We start from the raw sequence: 22,973 nt of genomic DNA, 5'->3' as shown, positions 1-22,973 counted from the left end.
TAGGATAGGTGAAGAGGACTAGAGGAGAGAGGATGTAGGGAAAGAACTGTAGTGTGGGAGATGAAAGGGAGCATTAATAAATGTTGAAGTATTTTATAAGCATAATGTGAGAGCATGTGATAAAGCATGCCTGCAGTGTGCCAAAACTTAAAAAAACAAAAAAAAAAAAAACCTGACCACATTCTCAAAGTTCATGCTGCTTGTTGTCTTTTGTGTTCTATGCAGTTTCTTGCACCTAGCATCCCGAAAGTTCACCAGGCTATGAAATAGACATGCGCAATTTCCGAACCACACATGCCCAGTGAAAGAAAGTGCCTTGCACACATGTTTGTTTCATGCACAAGCACTTCCTTTTACTGGGTACGCCCAGTTCAGATGCATTTGTGCCCAGCCATGGGCACTTCCAGTGGGGATGATTTGACCGACTGGACAGTCAAATATTGAAAAGGTTCAAATATTGAAAAGGTTCACAGCGAGGAATGGGAGGGACCCTGACTGCAACATGCAGCATAAATAATTTCAGCGGTAGGTACTTTAAAGAGGAACTTCTCCTGAGGCGCGCATACCTGGTCTGGATCTTTACAAGCTCCACATATTACCTGATGAAGCTGTATGTAACCCATGAAGCGCGTTGCTATCATTCTGGAGTCTTCTTGAATAAAGATATTTTTCCGTGAATAACTGATCGTGTCTACTTGTGGGAGGTAAGTTCACCACTTCCTCTCCCTTTTTAAACGGTTTTTAACTTTTATCCTTATCTGGCGCCTCCTTTTTGAACAATTGTTTATTCTGAGTGTCCACCCTTGGTGGAGGGGTGTTGCTCTCTTACTTCTATGAAGAGTGACATTTCTAACCCGAGTGCGGTCGTGTTTAATCTCCCCACCTGCCTACTGAGTGGTTACCAGGGATAGCCCACCTTTGTAAGTATATTCTTATATATTTACTCTTATGACCAATTGGTTTGACATACTGCACTATTGGGGCTCTCAATCTGCTTTGTTTTTCAAGTGCTTAACCTCATATTCAACTCAGCCAGTTAATGCACTTGTTGATTTTTACTATAATGTATTTGTATGTTAAAAGGACAGCCATGTTACTTTATATATATTTCCCAGAACGTCTCAGGACAGCAACCCTGAGACATGTCTCCCTCCACATTCACTGGACAGGAACTAGATTAAACAATTTGCATAATTAGGTAGGCAGGGCACATACATGTATATATATATCGTTATGTCCTTACCCCCTCAGTTGTTTTCCTGTCCAGCAGGATGCTAGATGTAGGGGGTAAGGCTGGCCACCCATGTGAGTCCACAGGAGCCGCGGCTGGTGTGATCCCCTTTGTCGGCGCTGGCTAGTTGTCTCAGCGCGGGGTCATGCTACACGCACTGGCCTCTCCCCCTGTGCTGTGTTCGGAGGACAAGCGGCGTCTGAATCCGGAAGTTGCCCGCCCCAGGGTCACGTGACTGGCGCCTCACGTGACCGGAAGTCGGAAAGCCGGAAGCAGGAAGTTCCTGACCCGGCGTGCGTTCCAGCGGCCATTGCAGCATGGAAGTCAGCGTCTGCTGACACATCACACTCAGCTGCAGGGGATTGCCTGGAGGAACGCTAAGGGGATTACTACAGCAGGTAGGAATTAACGTTTGCATAATGCAAGAAGGGTTGGGCATTAAGCAATTATTTAAATCAGCTATTAAGCTGATGTCCTAGTCTCACTTTGTGTTTGACTATGGAGGCTGCCGGTGGATCTTCCTCCCAGGGCTCTGAGGAGACAAGTTCCGTACCCTCTCTGGTATGTAACATTGTGGTAATTGTTTACATATCCCTTAGGAGGGTTATTAGGCTTGGCTGAGCTAATGGCTGGTATTTATTTGTTTTATTACAGCCTAAAATGGAAAGATCAGATTCCAAATCTGGGTCAAGACAAGACAAAGCTGATAAGCCTGACAAGCCTGATAAACCTGATAAAACTGAACTACACCACATGCTGGTTCTAAAGCAACACATAAATCGGGGAAAAAATGTGCTATATGTGGAAATTATATGTCATCCTCTTCAAAAGTATTATGCCAAGATTGTACTAAAAAGGTGGTTAGAGAAGAAACCCCCACTATGTTAAAGGAATTAAAAGGATGGATTAGATCTGAAATTTCGTCTGCTGTGCAGACTATCAAGGTTCCAGAGGTTGCAGTATCTAATGTACAAATGCCTTCAGTGCCTGCAGCAGTCTCTGCAGCCCCGGCAGTATCAGATATCCCAGGTCCTTCAGGTTCAGTTCCCATAGGGGACCCTACTTTAAAAAGGAAAAGGAAAGATGACGATTCTGAAGATTCAGAAATGTCAGAAGGGGAATTGGATATTTCATCTCTGGAAGAGATACCCTCAGAGACTGAAAAATCTGCTGAAAAAACTGTAAAGAATCAGAAATTTGCTTTTTCCACTGACTTTATGAAGGAGTTATTGGCAGCCATGCATGAAGCCATGGGTATTACTATAGAGCAAAAGACTTTATCTCCATTAGATCAGATGTATGAAACATTGTCAGAACCCCAAGTGACTTTCATCCCAGTGCATAGTAGTCTTAAGGGGATTATCAGGAAAGAGTGGGATAATCCAGATAGGAGGGCTTTCTGGCCTAAATCACTAAATAAAAGATATCCTTATAGCCCTGAAGACCAAAGGTTTTGGGGGACTGCACCCAAACTAGACCCATCTCTTTCTAAAGTATCCAGGAGATCAGATCTTCAATTCGAAGATTTTGGTAGTTTAAAAGACCCTATCGATAAGAAAATGGACAATATTTTGCGGAGGGCATGGGAAGCAGCATCTTTAAATTTCAAACCCTCTATTGCATCTACAGCGGTAGCAAGATCTTTAAAAATTTGGTTAGTAGAAGTCCAGTCTCAGATAGCCTCAGGGGTATCTAGGGAGGAACTTTTGAATTTTTTCCCAAAAATTTTACATGCAACAAACTATCTATCAGATGCAGCTGATGATTCAGTCAGACTCACAGCAAGAACCACAGCCCTAGTTAATTCTGCCAGAAGAGGAATCTGGGTGAAAACATGGCAGGGAGATACCTCATCTAAATCAAAATTGTGTAGTATTCCATGTGAAGGGGGCTTGTTATTTGGAACCAAGTTAGAAGAAACACTTGAGAGGTCCGCTGATAAAAAGAAAAATTTCCCATATAAAAGAAAGATTTTCCGCCCTAACCGTTCCTTTCGTGTTTCAGGGAAAAGCGAACAGGAAAACAAGGGGAACCAGAGAAGAAGATGGATTCCCAACAAGTCCCAGCGTTCCAAACCCAGTACTCCATATACCTCTACAGGTCAACCAACAAAACAATGACGCCAGAATTCCAGTGGGGGGCAGACTAGCTCATTTTTTCGAACAGTGGCAGTTAAAGTTCGAAAACAAGTGGTTACTGAACATTATTCTCCAGGGGTACAAGATAGAGTTTATAGCCCCACCACCATCTCAATTCTGGGTGACCCCTTCCCCAAGAGCTCCAGTTCAGGCCCAGGCCCTCCAGTCAGAAGTAAGCTTACTATTGGAAAAAAGGGTTATACGGAGAGTCCCAAAATGTCAAGAAACACTGGGGTTTTACTCCCCAGTCTTTCTAATAAAGAAACCTCAAGGGAGTTACAGGTTCATCTTAAACCTAAAAAGGCTAAACACCGCAGTAAGATACAGAAAGTTTCGGATGGACAGCATCCGCTCAGTATTGAACCTACTACAAGACAGCTCCTATCTGACATCATTGGATCTAAAAGATGCGTATTTGCATGTGCCGATTCATCTGGAATCACAACAGTTCCTGAGATTTGCGGTGGTGTTAGAAGGAGAGGTAAGACACTTTCAGTTTGTCGCCCTTCCCTTTGGGTTATCATCGGCTCCATGGCTATTCACAAAAATCATGGCAGAAGTCTTGGCAGGGCTTAGGCTTCAGTCTGTTCAAGTAATATCTTACCTGGATGATTTACTTATCTGGGGACCTTCTGTTGAGTTAGTGGGATCCCAGACTCAGTCCACCATAGACTTCCTTCAGACATTGGGGTGGTTAATTAATTGGGAAAAATCGTCCTTTCAGCCTCTCCAAAAGATGGAATTTTTGGGGTTTGAGATATGTACTACAAATAAGAGACTTTTTCTACCTGACAAAAAATCTTCCTTGTTGTTAAAGTCTGTTTTCTCTTTTCAGAGTCTGAAAACAATATCCTTGAGGAAAGCGATGGCCTTATTGGGCACAATAACCTCATCTTTCCCTGCAATACAGTGGGGTCAACTCCACTCCAGAAGTCTCCAGAGTTGGATCCTATCAAAGTGGGACAAGCATCTCTCCTCCCTGGACAAGAGAGTGATGATTCCTTGGAGTGTCAAGCAGTCACTACTGTGGTGGATGGAGCCACAACATCTGTCAACAGGGAATCTTTGGGAGTTTCCAACCCAGTACATCATAACAACGGATGCGAGCTCTTGGGGATGGGGAGCGCATCTGGACTCTCTGACAGCTCAGGGACAATGGTCAAGCCGGATCAGCAACAGGTCTTCGAACAGCAGAGAGCTGCAAGCAGTCTGGGAAGCCATACTAGCATTCAAGATACAGATATGGAAAACCCACGTGACGATACGTACAGACAACAGTACAGTGGTGGCATACATAAATCACCAGGGAGGCACAAGAAGCAAGTCACTGCAACAGCAGGCATCAAGGATTCTGCATTGGGCAGAGCGCAGTCTCAAGTCTATAAAAGCGGTTCACCTGAAGGGGACACTAAATTGCCTAGCAGATTACCTGAGCAGATGCAGTCTGTCCCAGGACGAATGGAGTCTCAACGACCGGGTGTTTCATCAGTTGACAGAACACTGGATTGTTCCTCAAGTGGACTTATTCGCCAGAAAGAGCAATGCGAAATGCCGGATGTTTTGCTCTCTTTGTCCCCAAGACGAACCATGGGTAGTAGATGCCTTCTCGATCAGCTGGAGCCATCACAGAATGTACATTTTTCCGCCTCTACATTTGATTTCCAGAGTACTGAACAAAATCTATCGAGACCAGGCGGAAGCAATCTTGATTGTCCCGTTTTGGCCAAAAAGACCGTGGTTTGCTCTGCTACAACGATTAGCTACGGATCATCTGATCCTTCCAGATCAAGAGGACCTGTTAACTCAGGGACCAGCGGTGCATCCCAATCTGAGCCTTCTTCATCTTTCAGCATGGAGCCTGAATGGCGAATACTGAAAAGTAAGGGATTTTCTAATAGGTTATCGGAAACACTGTTACAAAGCAAGAAGAAGGTGACGCGCCAAATATACTCTAAAGCCTGGAGGGTATACAACAATGGGTGTGAGGCGAATTCTAGAGATACTGGTCATTCCAATTCAGTTTTAGAATTTCTTCAAGATGGATTCCAGAAAGGTCTAAGTAGTAGTACATTGAAGGTACAAGTTTCAGCATTAACAGTCTTTCTTGACAGAAAATTGGCAGAGGAAGAAGATATCATCAGATTCTTCAAAGCACTCAGGAGGATTCGACCTACAATCCATAGTAGAGTGCCATCTTGGGATCTGAACACTGTGCTACAGGGGCTATGTGAGCCACCCTTTGAACCATTAGTGGATAGTTCTGATAAACTTTTAACTATCAAAACTGCTTTTCTTCTAGCAATAACGTCAGCCAGAAGAGTGGGGGAATTGCAGGCATTGTCAATTCTCGAACCATATTGTGTTATAAGTGACGACAGAATTACACTTCGTCTAGATACCTCCTTCCTACCTAAGGTTGTTTCGAAATTCCACAGATCTCAAGAAATTTTTCTGCCTTCCTTTTGTAATAACCCTTCCAATCAGAAGGAACAGAAGTTACATTGCCTAGATGTTAGAAGATGTGTTCTGGAGTATCTTCAGCGCACTAAGTCCTGGAGGACTTCCAATGCATTATTAGTATTATTTGCCGGAAAGTTCAGGGGTAAACAGGCCTCAAAATCAACCATAGCCAGATGGATCAAGCAGGCTATATCTCTATCTTATGCTCAACAAGGCAAACAGCTGACTTCGGCGGTCAGGGCTCATTCTACCAGAGCAGTATCAACTTCCTGGGCAGAGAGGGCAGGAGCATCAGTTGAGCAAATTTGCAAGGCAGCCACCTGGTCAAGTCAGAACACCTTTGTGAGACATTATAGGCTAGATGTATTGTCTAGTGCCGACTTAACGTTCGGCAGAAAAGTGTTGCAGGCTGTAATCCCTCCCTAAATATTATTTCTTGTTTTTCATCTCAGGGTTGCTGTCCTGAGACGTTCTGGGAAAGCCCAAAATTACTTACGGTAATTTCTTTTCCAGAAGTCGGAAGGACAGCACCCTTACTACCCACCGCTATTCTTATTAAAAGTTATTGGAAGCATCATTATGTGCGGAGTCTTTTTTATTAACTGAGGGGGTAAGGACATAACGATATATATATACATGTATGTGCCCTGCCTACCTAATTATGCAAATTGTTTAATCTAGTTCCTGTCCAGTGAATGTGGAGGGAGACATGTCTCAGGGTTGCTGTCCTTCCGACTTCTGGAAAAGAAATTACCGTAAGTAATTTTGGGCTTTTCTTCTTCTTGCAAGCCTCTGTTTTATACAACTTAGTGGTAGCAGGGGCATAACTAGAAATCACTGGGCCCCCCTGCGAAACTTTGGATGGCCCCCCCTCCCACCATGGGGGCTGGGTGATGTACACAAGACCCTGCTGGACCCTGAATGGGGACTGTCTACAAATCTTTGTCTGCAAAACTTTTCATGATTACTTATCAGTGGCTGAACAGATGCAGTCATTAGAACAATTGTGCAGAGAGCAGAACATTTTTTTCTCTTCATGTCCCTAGTGGTCAGTCTCTGAAGACGGGGCCCCCTGTGGCTTCAGGGCCCCCCTGCAGCTGCATCCCTTGCAGGATCTATTGTTACGCCCCTGAGTAGTAGCTATAAAACCTGTACCTACAGGATACATTTAATTGGCATTATATATTATTTAAGTAATTTGTGTGATTTGTAAATGTGTTTTCTTTTTTTTGCTTCCTTTTTACGAGCAACAGGAAAGGTTTTGTGCTACACATTTTATAAGACAGCTCCTGTCATTACATTATTTTCTCACATTACAATACTGAATGGAAAGCTGGTCAATGCATAATAGCAGGGGTTTCCTGTTTTTGACTGTTGTCTAGAAAGTGTGAGAAATGTTTGTCTAAAAAATCAATTCCAGATTTTTTCCTTTTGTCTCCCTTTTCATCTTTTGTTAAAGCGGGCTCAAACTCCAAAATTAGAACTCATCATAAAGCAAAGACTGCCTTCAGGACAGCTGTTCTGGCTGCCTTGATAGAAATACCTCAACTCTTGAGCTTGGTGGTTACCTATGCGGTCTTCACATCTGTTAACTGGCAGTGCAGGAGAGTGGCAAGCTGACACATTACCCCAGCCTCTGCACCAATGTAGTGTAGTAGAGGAAAAACACAAAACAAGTCCGGGAGCCCAATCTGGTGCAATATCGTTAGTGGGTTTGGGTATATTAAAAAGTAATTGGCGCCCGGATACCCGTACGGAATTCCCCACAGGCACATGTATTGACCCAAGGAAGCGGCAGCAAGCCGAGAAACGCGTTGTCAAAGTGCACCAATAAAAAACGAATCCAATCGTAAATATCCACTTGTTTATGTTTTCGATCAAACACCTATAAGGTAGGACGATTTAAACTCTCCATACCTTAGGGGAACGAATCTAGTCACTGTTTGTTTCTATATATGGATATAGTAGTATACTAATTTCTAATATGATGTTATCCAGACCGGGCGCCTCCTAACCACTATATACCCTCTGCACCAATGTGGAGGCCAGATTGTTGTAATGTGACACAGCCTAGCTGTCTACAACACATTGAGCCTTTTGGAGCTGAAAATGGAGGGTTTTTTTTTATATTTGAAGTTCGGTTGCACTTGAAAGTAGTAGTTTAGATAAGTAATCAGTGATATGCAGATTGCTGCGTTCTCCCTTTAACCATTTAACGGCATTGTAACATATTAAAACGTCATGCATTACCCTGTTAATGCCAACATGACGTTTTAATATGTTGCGCGTTCCCGCCGCTGCTCCTCACGTGTGCGCGCCGCAACCGCCGCCGTTTTCGTTGGGTTTCCGCGTTGAGCGAGTGGGGAAGAAGACCGAGCGGTCCTCTACCCAATCGCAATGCCTGGAGTGAATGGACGTGACCGCGAACAGCGGCCGCATCCATTCATAAAACAGGAAGCCGTCACATTGTATTTAAATGTACAAAACAAAAAAGTGAACATTTCCTATATCGGGAAAATGATAGGAAATGTTCACCAGTGCCATCTTGTGGCCAAAAAGTATAATTACACCTACAGACACATACATATTTAACCAATACTAATAAAATTAGTAACTTGCATTACCAAAGCCCCCCCCCCCTCATAAAAAAAAAATCAGTTAAACAAAAATACATAAATAGTTGCCTTAGGGACTCAGCTTTTTTTAATCTATATTTGATGATGGGAAATTACTTTTACTTTACTACATAGGGGCTTGTAATTGTGGACCAAACAAAAGAAAAACAAAACAGAAAAATAACCCCTATATTACAAAATAATATATTGTCGCCGTACATTGTGAAAGGGACATAATTTAAACGGTTTAATAATCGTGACAACTGGGCAAATAAAATGTATCTGTTTTATCCACAGGAGAACGTTTAATTTTGAAACTATAGAGGCCGAAAACTGAGAAATAATAATTATTTTTCCATTATTTTCTTATTTTTCCCTAAAAACACATTTAGAATAAAATAATTCTTAGCAAAATGTACTACCCACAGAAAGCCTAATTGGTGGCGAAAAAAAAACGAGGTATAGATAATTTTTTTGTGATTAGTAATAAAGTTATTAGGGAATAAAATGGAGGAGCACTGACAGGTGAAAATTGCTCTCGTCCGTTAGGGTAAAAACCCTTGGGGGTGAACTGGTATAAAAAAAAAAAAAAAAAAAAAAAAGTTACCGGTCATGCTGACACTTTGCCTTCAGTTGGTTCTAAATTGCTGATCTGCAACAAGCTTCAGACAGGAGCGTTACTGGATCTGCATATTAAGTCGAAGTCAGTAACTCAGGAAATGTTAAAGTAAACCTGAAGTCATTTTTTACATGATGAGATAAACATGCATAGAACTAATTCTACTTGATACTTGGCCTACCTTCCCTTTATCGGTTTTAAGGCTTGGTTCACAAGGGCAGCAGTCCATGTTGAATTCATTGCTTGTCAGTCTTCGTGTGTGTGCAAGTGTTCACAGATGTCTGCAGGTGATACTGGTGACAGGCTTCACTCAGAGCCCCATACAAGTTCCACAGCTAAAGGTGCGTACGCACGCACTACGGAAGCCAACGACTGGTCCGTCAGACCCTCCCGCTGGGCGGACTGATAAGGCTGTTCCTGCACGATCTGGTGGGGTGGGGTGGGGGGGATGGCCCACCAGACATTGCATGAGGGAGTTTTGAACTGTATGGTCACTGTGTATTTGCTTACGACCTGGCAACTGCCAACCTCAAGTGCTGCTAGTGGGTTGCAGGCCTTACATTTGTTTGAATGCCTTAGTCCTTTTTTTTTAAAAGTGTTTGAGCTTCACTTCTTCTCTTGACATAGGCATTTTTCCATAATCAGCACAGTGTATACAACAGCCTGTGGAATACTCCTGAGTGTTTAATACTGGTAGGTGGAGGTGCCCAAAAATAAGAGGCATTAATTGGCTTACAACTCCTGAAGATATAGTAGCCAGTACAACTTCATACATTTCATACAATTTATTTAACAGACAAACAAGGTTTCACAATGCATTTCATGTACGTTCCCCGCTTCCTAAGGGAAATAGAACCCACACAAAATGCTGTGCCGCTAACAGTGATTGGAGCACCTCACAGGCGTGCTATAGCAGACAGTGCGGTCTGTACTCAAGCATTTAACACTGACATGGCCAGCTAGCACAGGATGTAAATGTGTGTGAACTTCAGTGAAGGAGGCAGGAAGCACACTAGGAGAGCTAAAGAGCGTGAACGTCAGTTGGTACAGTCCAGTGGTAGGCTCACCACACAACATACAAACTTGGTTGTTCAATTTTACCACCTTCATGTAGTATAAGAGCTTAACAAAACAATCCTTCCAAAGTATTTTCAATCTTTTGGCCCTTTATACTACATAGATTTGGTAAAATCTGTACCATTAAGATTGCATGGTGTGTGGTGAACCGTATGCTAGGTACACACAATTATATTTTCTGGCAGATTTGCTGTCAGATTGATTATTTCCAACTCAGCAGGGCTGTGGAGTCGGAGCAATTTTGGGTACCTGGAGTCAGAGTTTAAGTCTGTGGTTTAAATAAACTGAGGAGTCCGAGTTGGATGATTTATGAACCAAATACATAGCCTTTGTAAAAATTAGACTAATTAGTTGGAGCAATTTTGAGTACCTGGAGTTGGAGTCGCTGGAATCCTAAACTGAGGAGTTGGATGTACAGACTCCACAGTCCTGATTTCCGATCGATTTTCCATTCACTTTTATGGAAAACGATCGGAAATCAGATCAGACATGTTGGAAATAACCGATCTGACATTTAATTTAATCTGCCAGAAAATCTCATTGTATGTAAGAAGCAGAAGCTGAATGACACTGGATGAAGGTAGCAAGCAAGATAAAAATTCAGTAACAGTGCAGTGTATATTAGAAGTAAATCTAACCTTGGCAGCGTTTGTTTTATTTCATGCATTTTCTGAGATACACAGCAGCAGAGGAATGTGTGCATCAAACACCAAGTTAAAACCTGGTATATCTGGCTTTGCAAATTTGGCCTAATTGGCTTACCATAATCACGAGGCAATGCTCATGCAAATTTGCATTTGCTTTAGCATGCCATAATATGCAGGGTCTAAAATTAATTACCGCAAAATGGTTGTCCTGTTTGGATTAGGTCGTGCAACATTTAGCACTATCCAGGGGCGCCACAGGGAGGCTCCCCCCTGCTCCCATCACCCGGCGAGCTGCAGAGCTCCAAGCACTCCCACTGCTCGGAAGCCTGTAGCAGCACCCTGAGAGAAATTTATAATGATTGCCTAAAGGCTAAGTTGACACAATGGGTGTTGTGTAGCACAAACATGATAAAACATGCACATTATTTTCATAGCTTGAACAATTGCTATGGAGCATGCATGTTTTCACACACATAATCCATAAACACACTGTCGATAAAACATTAGCATAAGGTTGTCCATTATAACACTGAGATATGAACATGCCCATACATTTGTATTGTCCGTTAGTTTACTTGTGACAACACAATGCGCAAAGTGTAAACTTGTGAACCCGATGCTGCAAATCCCCTGCAGCTTGTAAGCCTTGTACACATGCTAGATGGTTTTTGGCTGAGGCATTTATTCAAGTCCACCTCTGCTAAGAATATAAGGTGTACATCCCCCTGCTGTATCCATAAAGGTGGCCATACACTTATAGATTTGCATCAGATTCCTCCATCAGATATATTTTTGTCATATGCCTGTCAAGTCGAATCTGGCAGGAATCTATCTGATGTGTGCCACAAAGTAGGAACAGATTTCCAATAGATTTCAGAATGAAATCTATTGGAAATTGCTCTAAATGCATTATTGGACCATTAGATCTAATGCGATTCTATGGACCATCAACCTAGATTTTCCATCCTGTCAGATTAAATCGATTGAAATAGTCCGCAGATCGATCGATAGATTTGATGAAATTAATTTCCAGTTGATCAGTTCCATAGAATCGATCGATGACTGAAATCGTCCAGTGTATGGGCCCCTTAAGAGATCTGGATTGCAGATCATCCTGTCCGAGGGCTGTCTGAGTCCATTGTTCTCCCTCTTTATGCCTCCTGACACTCATGTGCCGAGTGTCCTCTCTCCACCCCCTTCCATAGCAAAAAATGATTGCACTAAAGCCAAACACTTTATATTTACACAGCCTGAACCCACCTCACTCTTCGGGACAATTTTGCTTTTTCACTAAATCATTCTCACTCAACCCTGAATATTAACAGCATGCATCAAAAGCTGAAATTGTATGTCAAAGATTGAAGTGGTCTGTAGCATATAACTTCAGTATATACAGTGAACTGTTCATTTGTTTGTACAAGTCGGTAGAGTCAAATATTTTTTTTCCACTGAGGAGTTAACTTGTAGGCAGCAGAAAATCAACCCATGCTGTTTGCAACACAAAGCATCTTTGTATAAAGATAATCTTCCCTCTTATCATACATATTAGAATAATTCAACTGCAGCAAGAATTAGCATCATCTCTTTTGGAATTTATATTACCTACTTTTGCAACTCGCCTTAGAGTTAACAGTTTAAACACAAGTTTGACTGCTTACAATGCATCTCTGTCCATAAATATAAATGTAAATATGTGTCACCCGCCTATCTTAACATCTGCCAGAATCCTGCTCTAATTAAGCAGCGTAAACTTATTACTTGTGGCTATTAGGAATTTAGAGTAGTCAAGAGATAGTAGCTGCCACGTTGTATATTGTTTATATTATATCTGTGTAGAGCTGACGGTGCTTTTGTATATGCAATTTGCACATCAGTACTTATCATAAAGGTACTATAAAATAAACTATCCTTAGAGAAGAAGTTATTGGGCCTTTGAGAATACTGACAGTATATTGTTTCTCCTGCCTTTTCAGTCTCTCTATTTTGGGTATTGAATTTTCAGATGCATACACTACTATATTTTGAGATATTTGGAGACGTTTCTGCATTCATGTCATCCCGTTTCCTCAAACTTAACATGAACAAAACTGAAATTGTAAAATTTTCTCCATCTCCCTCTGCACTCCCACCTATAGTTACAATTAATGTAATCAGGCAAACCACTTCATGCAGAGTTGTAACAAGAAAATTGGATCAAAAGTTGATCATTACAATTAAACTCCCTGGCAGTAATCCCGAGCTACGCTCGGGCGTCCCGCCGGGAGTTCTATGCAGAGTATAGCACGGAGCAGGAGTTTTTACTCGCCTCCCGGGGGATCCAGACATCAGTAGCCATTCTCCATCCTGTCCTCCAAGGCTCTGAATTGCTCTGGTGAGATGCCGTCATCCATCTCACCACAGAGTTACAGCGCCAACCAGAGGATGGGGGTAAAATTGCAGCGCTGGAGCCCAGGGAGGTGAGTGAGAGCAGGGACTGCTGCAGGCATTCTGGCGGCATGATTTTTTCCTGACTTTAGGGTCTGAAACATTTTAAAAAGACCTTAAAATTCGGAAATAATCATACCGCCAGGGGGGTTAATGTATACTGGCAAATGGATCATTATTTTAATTAATATAAAAGCTACTGTGATGCAGGTAATGGCTACTCCAACTTTGATTCCCTATTGGCTCCTATGTGGAAGGACTTGAGATGAAGCTCTTCTTTAAAGCAGGAGGGTCAGACATACCACCGTATATACTCGCAAACAACCCAAATTTTTGACCCCCAAAAAGGGGGTCAAAAGTTGGGGGGTCGGCTTGCTTGCGAGTCACCGGTGATCCGCGCCCCGCGGTCGCCGCTATCACCTGAGCTGGTGCCGCATCTTCTATTATTCCCCTCTCCGCTTGTATAGTAATTGACAGCAGCACACCCCACGGCGGCTGCTGTGCTGATGAAGCAGGAAGCCATAGAGAGAGAGCGGCTTCCTGTAGCTATGGGAACCGCTCTCTCTCTCTACGGTTTCCTGCCTCGTCATCACAGCAGCCGCCGTGGGGCACGCTGCTCTGAATTACTTTACGAGCGGAGAGGGGAAAAATAGAAGATGCGGCACCAGCTCAGGTGATAGCGGCGACCACGGGGCGGGGGAGAGGAGGGGGCACTACCTATACTGGGCACTGTACTAGCTATACTGACACTGTACTGGGCACTACCTACCTATACTGGGCGCTATACTGGGCACTACCTACCTATACTGGGCACTATACTAGCTATACTGGGCGCTACCTACCTATACTGGACACTATACTAGCTATACTGGGCACTACCTACCCATACTGGGCACTATACTAGCTATACTGGGGCACTACCTACCCATACTGGGCACTATACTGCTATACTGGGGCACTATACTAGCTATAGTGGGGCACTATACTAGCTATAGTGGGGCACTATACTAGGGCACTATACTAGCTATACTGGGCACTATACTAGCTACTATACTAGCTATACTGGGGGACTACCTACCCATACTGGGCACTATACTAGCTATACTGGGCACTTTACTAGCTATACTAGGGCACTACCTACCCATACTGGGCACTATACTAGCTATACTGGGACACACTGGGGGGATCACGCGGCCATCATTTCCTACCCCCGGCTTACATGAGGGTCAATCATTTTTTCCTTTTTTTCAGGTAAGATTTGGGGGGTCGGCTTATATGCGGGTCGGCTTGCTTGCGAGTATATACGGTATGCCAAGGAAAAAAAACACATAACTAGATAAATACGTGATCTACTTACATAACAGATGTATTGTACTGTGAATTTTATATAGTAAATTCTGTTCCTGGCATATGCCATGTCTTTTTCCCTCAGAGTGAAGCTAATCCTGATGTAATTTCCCCTTATGTTCTCCTCCAATCTGCAGTGTCATAGCTAGCTTGCCTGTAAATACGTCTGAGCACAGGATCAGATTTCAGCCTAAGCCTGGCACACTGAGATGCTCTCATTCAGTCAGTGAAGCGCATGAATGTGGGAGGGGAGATGATCTGCAAATGGCTGAAAAATCGCCCAGTGTGAACTAGCCCTACCTTTGGTCGGCATTGGCAGAGAATAGAGCTTGGTTTACTGAGATAAGATAATTACAGCAGAGACATTTCTGAATAGATTGGAGAGCTTGCACTGCAGGGTGAGATTTCTGGCAGCATTACAAACACAGTGCAGTGTTTTAAATGGAATTTTATTTTTGTGACTGACAATCCCTCTTTAAGAAACTTGGGTCCATATGCAATTCACTTTTTCTCCTGAGTTTTCTCCTAGGGGATATTTTTAAACTTGTCAATAACTATTGAGCTCACTGTAGACTTCAGGAAGCACCCCCCTGTGCTCTCCCCTGTCCTTATCAATGATACTGTGGTCTCCAGCATGTCCGATGTACGATTCCTTGGCACAACCATAACCAAGAACCTTAGGTGGGAGCAAAACACTTCCAAGATACAGAAGAAGGCCCAGCAGAGGCTATTCTTCTTGCGTCAACTAAAGAGATTCGGCATGCCGCGCGAACTGTTGACCAGCTTCTATACTGCTAACACGGAATCCATACTCTGTTCCTCTGTCATAGTATGGTACACAGGAGCATCCGCCAAGGACAAGCACAAACTTCAAAGGGTGATCGACACTGCGGAGAAAATCATAGGATCACCCTTGATTCCACTAGACCTCCTCCACATGGCGAGACTTGGGTCGAGGGCTTCCAAGATCTCTGGTGACCCCTCCCACCCGGGGTATCGCCACTTGAAACTCATGCCAACAGGCCGTTACAGGACCATCTACGCCAGAACCAGCAGGCGCAGGAACACATTCTTCCCTCAAGCTGTTCTCCACCTGAACTCTATCACCTAGCCAGCACCCCGATCTCTGAACTCTCTCCACACTGGGCAGTACTGGCCCACACTCTAGCTGCTAGTGCTCCCATGAGTGTTTCCTAGTATCTGCCAGAGCTCCCATGAATGTTCACCAGTATCTGAATGTTGCTATACCTGTCTCATTGTAATGCCTTTTCTTGTTCTGTCTGTCATGTAAAGATGCCATGTGCACCACAACCAATTCCGGGTACGACAACTGCCGTACTTGGCGAATAAACTTGATTCTGATTCTGAACATGCATTTTAAATCACCAGCAAGCAAGAGAATACACAAGATCATTTTGACAGTATTTTTTTCACCTACTTTTTGGTACCTTTCCAGTTGCAGAGTGCTGAAAAGTTACTTTTAAATAGAAGATGAAAAATTATATCCTGGGAGAAAACACAGGAGAAAAAGGGAATTGCATATGGGCCTTGGAATTTTGTATACCTTATTCTAATTGTCTTAATATCTCTTTTGCACCTGAAGTTGGGATTTGATATGTCTGAACTATAAGTTTGAAATGGGGATTGTTTCTATAGCTATGTGTTACTTCAAGAGTTCTGATAAATGTTTTCATACTGCAACTTGAGAATATTGCCAGAGAAAAAAAGAATTTTGGGACATTTTCTTGTTTTGTTTTTGGATGAATATTACAATATATCCATGATGCTGTTTAGTCCCATTATGATGCTTTGTGTTTGCAGACATGTATGAATGCTTTTTTTTTTTTTTTTTTTAATATTCTTCAGTGTCCATTTTTTCATGTAAGACCCTGAGGCCACATATTTCTGTTACAGTCTGTTATTAGATTTGCTTGCTCTGAAAGCTCAAAATCAAATAGTCAATGAGCTCCAGCAGCTATTTATGTCTGGTGATTGTGAAAGCTGAGACCGCCTGTCTAACGTTTCCATAGGAAGTCACATTTACAGACAGAACAAAAAGGTAATGAATTCCTCCGATAAATTAGGAGCATGAATGGAGGTCAGTGCTATTCTCTTTTTATCTGTTTCTTGTCGTAGCACCATGTAACTGACTTCAAGAAAAGGAAATTAAAGCTGGCACTTTGGAGATAAGTCTTGTTTTCCTACACTCTGTTGCAGAGAAGTGGATTCAGCAGTTCCAAAGAATGCATTGAGAATTGTGGGATAGTCCATTGATTGACTCATATGAAAAATAGCTTTTTCAAGGTTATATTTCATCTTAGGTAGATGCACCCACAGGCTTCATATATAGGGACATCAGCAGCACACCCACCAAAGCCTATTTCATAGTCAAGCAATGAAGTCTTCCAACTCCTGTTGTATGCTCTATAATGAAAAATAAATAACGAACACAAGAACAAAAGTGAGATGTTCTCATAGATGTTAGTAGGTAGTGCTGTGGTCTCTGGTGGAGAAATGTAACCAGCAAGTAGTCTCGGATATTTGACAAACTAGCATGTGCCCAAAAAAGCTAAGTACCAGATATATATAAAATTACTATTTAAAAGGGGACTTGCGTGGATAAAAAATAAATACATCATAAAACCAACAACCTTCTTGATAGTAATTAGAGCTGATCCGGGATATGTTTATAATTACAGCTTACAGAGCGATAAAATGAAAATTATATGCAACTTTGAGTTCTGCTAGTCCGAATTGACAGTAAGTGTTTGACCCAATTCTAAGTTGCATAAAATTTGCATTATATTGATATTGAATACAAGACAGAAAAGTTAGCACCTCATGGACTAATAGTAATAAAAAGACTCCACACTTATTTTGTCAAGCACACTCAGAAGTCTGTTAACCACTTAACTCAAACTGGACGGATATATTTATTAAAACCCTATTAACCTCCCCTCCCTATAGCTACCAAACATAAACATGTTAAAAAAAAGTGAGAAGAAAAGATAGTTACCTTAAGGTGTGAACTTTTTTTTTAATATGTATGTATTAAGGGTATATTACTATTATTTTAGCAAATAAAGGCTTATTATTGTTGATGGGGTACAAAAACACACCTTTATCTCCAAATAATATATCGTCGCCATACATTGTACTAGGAACATAATATAAATGTTGTGATAGCCAGGACAAATGGGCAAATACAATATGAGTTTTATCTACAGTAGCATTGTTTATTTTAAAACTATAGGGAGAAATTATGTATTTTTTCCTTGTATTTCCCTATAAAATGCATAGAAAAAAAAGTTGCCCGCCCAAAAGCCTAATTTGTGGGGGAAAAAACAGGCTATAGATCATTTAGGTGGAATAAGTAGTGATAAAGTTATTGGGAATGAAATGGAGCAGCGCTGACAGGGGAAAATTGCGTCCATCTTAAGGTGAAAACAGGCAGTAGGGAACATGTCGTGCTGATTCTACAAAAACGCAATTACTTAGGGCTATAGTCCACTAGCACCGCTTTTGCAGTGCTTGTCCATCACTGGCTATCGGCAAAGTGCTTCACCAATGCAACCTTAAGGGGCAACAGCAGTGTTGTGATTACAAAAATGACACTTGCTGCATTTTCCATTTTGCCCCGGAGCAATCGCTGTGCAATGCAATAAAGGGCCTTTCGCAATCGCTCTGCAAGTCGAGGACAAAATCATGATACCTTTGCAATTTGGAAATCTCAAGTGATTTCCGAATTGCTACTGTGGTGCACCTGGCCTTTGTTTTCCTATGGCTGCAGCAGTTTGTCTCATTGTTACAATAAGGTGAGGCAGCGTGGAATCCGAACATGTGAGAAGCATAGTCCTGAGCATTACTCTAAGCCTTAATTGTAGAAAACATTGAAAGTCAAACTAGCATTGTGCTTATTTTTCTTTAGAATACTTAACCACTTTTATATTTCAATTCACTATGTATCTGCTATTAGAAACCACTGAATAGGTACTATAGGGCTATAGGAGCAGAAGAAAAGCTTTCAAGCAGAACTTGCAAACAGTGGCAGCAAATACAGTATATCTGCCACATGTACATACTGTATGCTAGAGTGTAATTGGCGGAGGTGGCCAGTCGGTTCCATCTGTTGAGATTCTAGCCTGTGTAGCTTCTCCAATGCACACGGTTCTCCTTTATTTTATTTATTTTTTTCATTCCCAATTTGTTGTCATGCTTGCTTTACCTGGCACTTTTTCTTTCTTAAATCTGTTTGCATTTTTTACATTCATGGAATGTCATTGCCTAACATAGCATTATTAAGTCGGTACCAAAGCGTGGAGGAATGGTTTATTTTGATGTAATCTGCTTGAAGACATCGATGTGCCTAAAATGTTATGTATTTTAAGTTGTTTAGGATTTGTTTGCTTATTTTAGCAGTTTATTATTCAAAGGTATTCAGTGTCCTAAAATGTAACTCAGTAGATGTTACTAATCTCCAAGATGAACTCCATGATACATTAATTAAACACATCCCTTAATTTCAAACATGTTTTTCTGTTTTATAATCTGATTCAAACATTTTCTAAAAAATGCATTTTAGCACATGTGAGTTTAAATTACTTTTCAAATGGTGTTTTACGTCTGTTGTAAAACTTTTTTTTTTCCGGAAGGCAGAGCCCTATTTTATTGTTTTTGAAAATGTATCTCTGGTAAAAGAAATAAGACATATTGCTGTTTAAGAGCTCCAGCTATCCTTGGGTACACACTGCTGATTGTCTTCCAGTGCCAATCTAGCTGTGATTAAGTTTCCCATACATCGCTAGATGTATGGGCACCTTAACAATCACTGCTAGATTGGCTAGATGCATGCCCATACATAACTAGATGAATGAGCAGAGTCGACCACGACACAGATCTCTCTGATCGAATCTGATCAGAGAGAGATCTGTTGGTTGCTCATACACCACAACCTAATTCCCGATCGATTTTAGCATGAAATATTTTGGGAATTGGCCTTGTGACGCTGCCTTGTGTTCCCTCAATGGTTAGATGTCCCTCTGTTGCCTGTGCATGCGAATACCTGTCCGCTGCCACCGCATGTCCAGCTGCTCTTGAATATCTGTTGTACTTCTGCATTGCGCCCTACATGGCTGCAATCTTTACAGCATGTGGGGTGTGTATATATGTTGCACATGCATCCCATGTGCTATATGCCAGTAGTCACGTGGGATGCAAATGCCAAAGTATGGCAGAGACTCTGTGGAAACTTAGAGGCAGCTGACAGTTAAAGTATTTACGTGCAGAGGCACCGGGGGAAGGGGGACTTCCAACATTTGGAGGACAGCGGCCGGGGGGGGAGGGGTTCTGTCACGCTTGACGGTTGTCGCAATATTGAACACCATCATTGCTGTGCACCTGATCGACTACGTTGACTCTAGATTTCCCAACATGTCCGATCAATACATTCTTCCAATTTTGGCCCGAAATTGGACGAATTGTGGGCATGCTTGTTGCGGAACAGATTTTCATCCGATTCAATAATAATTGCATCAGATTGGTCGATCAGTCTGTAAAATTGACAGATGCTTGGCTACATTAAAGGGTTACACTGATTGCGTGTGTGTTTATGTATATAACAAAGCTAGTGAGAAACCTTGATAAGTAACAGATAAACAAAGGGACACAAGAAATTTGGAGAAAATAGATTATGTTTTGGCCATTTTGAGTGACTAAACAGGTTACCCTATCACTACAGTTTTTTTGTTTAGCTTATAGAACAGATGGCTTTGAAAAGATTATTACATTTAAAAATGTTATTTCTATTCTATGCCTAGTCTGTGTCTATGCCTAATGCATTCTATGCTTACGTCTATAAACCTTCATTGATAAATACTATAAAATGAATTCCATATGTTTTGCATTTAGCATTCATGATACCTCGAACATTTTGTCTGTTGTCATAATTGTAAATTCTTTTTTCCACTTCCGTGTTACAGATCCTGACTCTGAGCAGGATGCGGCCATTAAATCTGCACAAGAAAGAGATGACATAGTTTCCAAATATGACAAGGTGAGTGATCTTTTCAGGAGCAGCATTAGATAAAGATCTAACTGTTTAAAGCACAACTCTAGGCAAAAAGAAAAGCCCAAAGCTATCCACTTTACTCAAATACAGTATTTGTATGAAGAAATCATTATGTAGATCTGCTACAAAAAGAGCAACTAAGAAACTGTCAGCATTGTGTGACAGTTTCATGTTATTAGAAGAAACTAGGTTGTGAGACTACTGGCTTTAACATTAACCTTAAGTTAATTTGTTGCCCTTTTTTTTGTACTTAAATAGTAACACAAAAAAATGTTTTTTACAATTACGACAAATAAGGTGCCTTTATGCAGATACCCCTTTCTATTCTAGAAGTTATCATTCCTACAAGGTAACTTCTTTAGTTCTAAATAGGGATGATCAATCAATTTGGTGTTTTTGTAGTTGATGTAAATCAGCTAATATGCAGATTGAAAATGGACTAGTCAAATGCAGTTACAGCTGATTGTAATCAGGTCTGATTTCAGTCTAAATGATAACCATCTTAATTGTAGATATGTATGCAAAGTGGGATTAAACTTTCCAAACAAAAAGTACCTACTTTTAGGCACATTAAGGATCATTTAAAAGCATTTCCTGTGTGTAAAAACATTACCTTACAATGCACAGAACAGTACACTGCTAAACTGCCAAGATAATCTCTCTGCCTGATCTCTTCACTTTGTTCCCCCTCCCTCCTCTGCTGAATGCTCATGGCACCATGGCAACAGCGGAGTCACTTCAGCAGAAAAGGGGGGGGGGGGGGCAGAGTGAAGTTACAAGGCAGAGACGAGGCAATTATTACATTTGCAGAATAGCAGAGAGTACAACATTGTGCTGCTCTCTGCATTGAAAGTAAACATGTTAGCACATGGAACGCTTTCAAATGTTCTTTATGTGCCTAAGAGTAGGTACTTAAATGTTACTTTAGGGAGTTTAATCCCACTTTAAGTATTTGGCTTAGTGTACACGGACTACAAAATGTCTGTGCAAACCTGATCACCTGGCCACAGAAATATATTTATATTTACATTGAAGATAGTAGGCACCATAACTATCTAACGCCCTTCAATACTTTTTGCTCGAAAGATGTGAAATTAATGTGTTTAAACAGGGATTTAGAGAATATAATTCCATGAAAGTTACAGTTCTATTAGTTAAACGTGTAACAGTACTCTTAAGGTATTATTTATAAAAATCTATTTGAAGTACTACGCTAATCAATGCTGCATGAAGCTTGGCTTATTGATTTGGCCTACTTTACTAATCTTAAAAAAGCAATGGCAATATAATTGAATACAAATAGCTGTAAGAGTTGTAGCTGCTAGCTGTTGTACCGATCTGTGCTCTCAGAAATGAAGCCAAGAAGAGCATAAGGCACTTACAAAAGACTCCTGCAGATAACAGGGAAAATGTCTAAATTGCATTTTACCAATGGAAAATTGCAAAAAAAAGTGATTGTTTTTGCTTTTTTTGTTCTGCAATAGGGCCGCGAAGGTGCAAAGATCGAACCTTGGGAAGATGCTGATTATCTTGTTTATAAGGTCACAGACAGATTTGGCTTTTTGCAGTAAGTAATGAAAAATCGGCATGAGATATTATGTAATATACAGTAATGCTATATGAAAGCCCTGAATCCTCAGCTCACATGCAGGTTTTTATATGCTTTTATAGAACAAAGTTTATTTAATCACACATAAACTTATTTTATAAATGGTATAGTTTCTTGAAAAAAAATCAAGACTGAGAATATGTGCTCCACAAGTCCTTTTATATGAGCAATTCCTTCCTAGTGACCTATAGTTGCCTGTTCACGCCTCTTCCCCTTTGGTCAGATGAGCGTGCAGTGGAGACAGTGGCAGCCAAAGCTATACCTTCCCATTGATAACAATCATGGCTTTCAGCCTCTAGTAGGAACGCAGTGCTTTCAGACTCATTTGGGCAAGTTGAGGGTTGTGAGTAGGCATCTCTAGGTTGCTAAGGACATAAGGAACTATGAACTGGCGCAGCAGGTATTTTCCTTTTATCGTTCATTATAATTGAACTACTGATAAAAGAGCAATTTGAGATTTGTTTAAAATTAAAATTGTATTTTATGCAATAATTACGTGTCCATTGTGTCCATTGTGTCCATTGTGCCCATGTTTGCAGATATGGCTGGTTTTGGAAAATTATTTAAAAGAAATGTAAGTTCATGGACAGCTTCCAAAATGATTTGCACAAAATTTGCAAAGCTCAATAACTTTTGACTGCAAAACAGTCCTAATAAGATTTGCATCAATCTTTGCAAACTAATGTTAGGGCTTGCGCACATACGTGGATCAGGCATCCTCAAGTCATGTTTAGACTGT

At 41.3% G+C, this 22,973-nt stretch overlaps 2 protein-coding genes across 10 annotated transcripts in view; both read left to right on the top strand.

The window, feature by feature from the left end:
* USP6NL (USP6 N-terminal like) overlaps positions 1 to 22,973 on the top strand; it is a 402,543-nt gene that overhangs the window by 78,647 nt on the left and 300,923 nt on the right. For all 9 annotated transcript variants that reach the window (XR_011030371.1, XR_011030373.1, XR_011030372.1 and 6 more), the window contains exons 2-3: positions 20,537 to 20,610; positions 22,110 to 22,192. Coding sequence is in view for 3 of the 9 variants with exons in the window: in XM_068276069.1 (XP_068132170.1) it covers positions 20,537 to 20,610; positions 22,110 to 22,192 (157 nt within the window). In the remaining 6 variants the exon portion in view is untranslated. The remainder of the gene's footprint in view (positions 1 to 20,536; positions 20,611 to 22,109; positions 22,193 to 22,973) is intronic.
* LOC137563517 (uncharacterized) lies at positions 3,571 to 6,449 on the top strand. The gene is made up of 2 exons (XM_068276066.1): positions 3,571 to 3,850; positions 4,205 to 6,449. Exons 1-2 carry the CDS (start codon positions 3,586 to 3,588, stop codon positions 6,253 to 6,255), a joined length of 2,316 nt encoding a protein of 771 aa, XP_068132167.1. The 5' UTR covers positions 3,571 to 3,585; the 3' UTR covers positions 6,256 to 6,449.

This window comes from Hyperolius riggenbachi, chromosome 3 (assembly GCF_040937935.1).
Source record: "Hyperolius riggenbachi isolate aHypRig1 chromosome 3, aHypRig1.pri, whole genome shotgun sequence".
In the NCBI taxonomy this organism is placed as follows: Eukaryota; Metazoa; Chordata; class Amphibia; order Anura; family Hyperoliidae; genus Hyperolius; species Hyperolius riggenbachi.
This window is presented reverse-complemented; position numbering and strand designations above follow the sequence as displayed.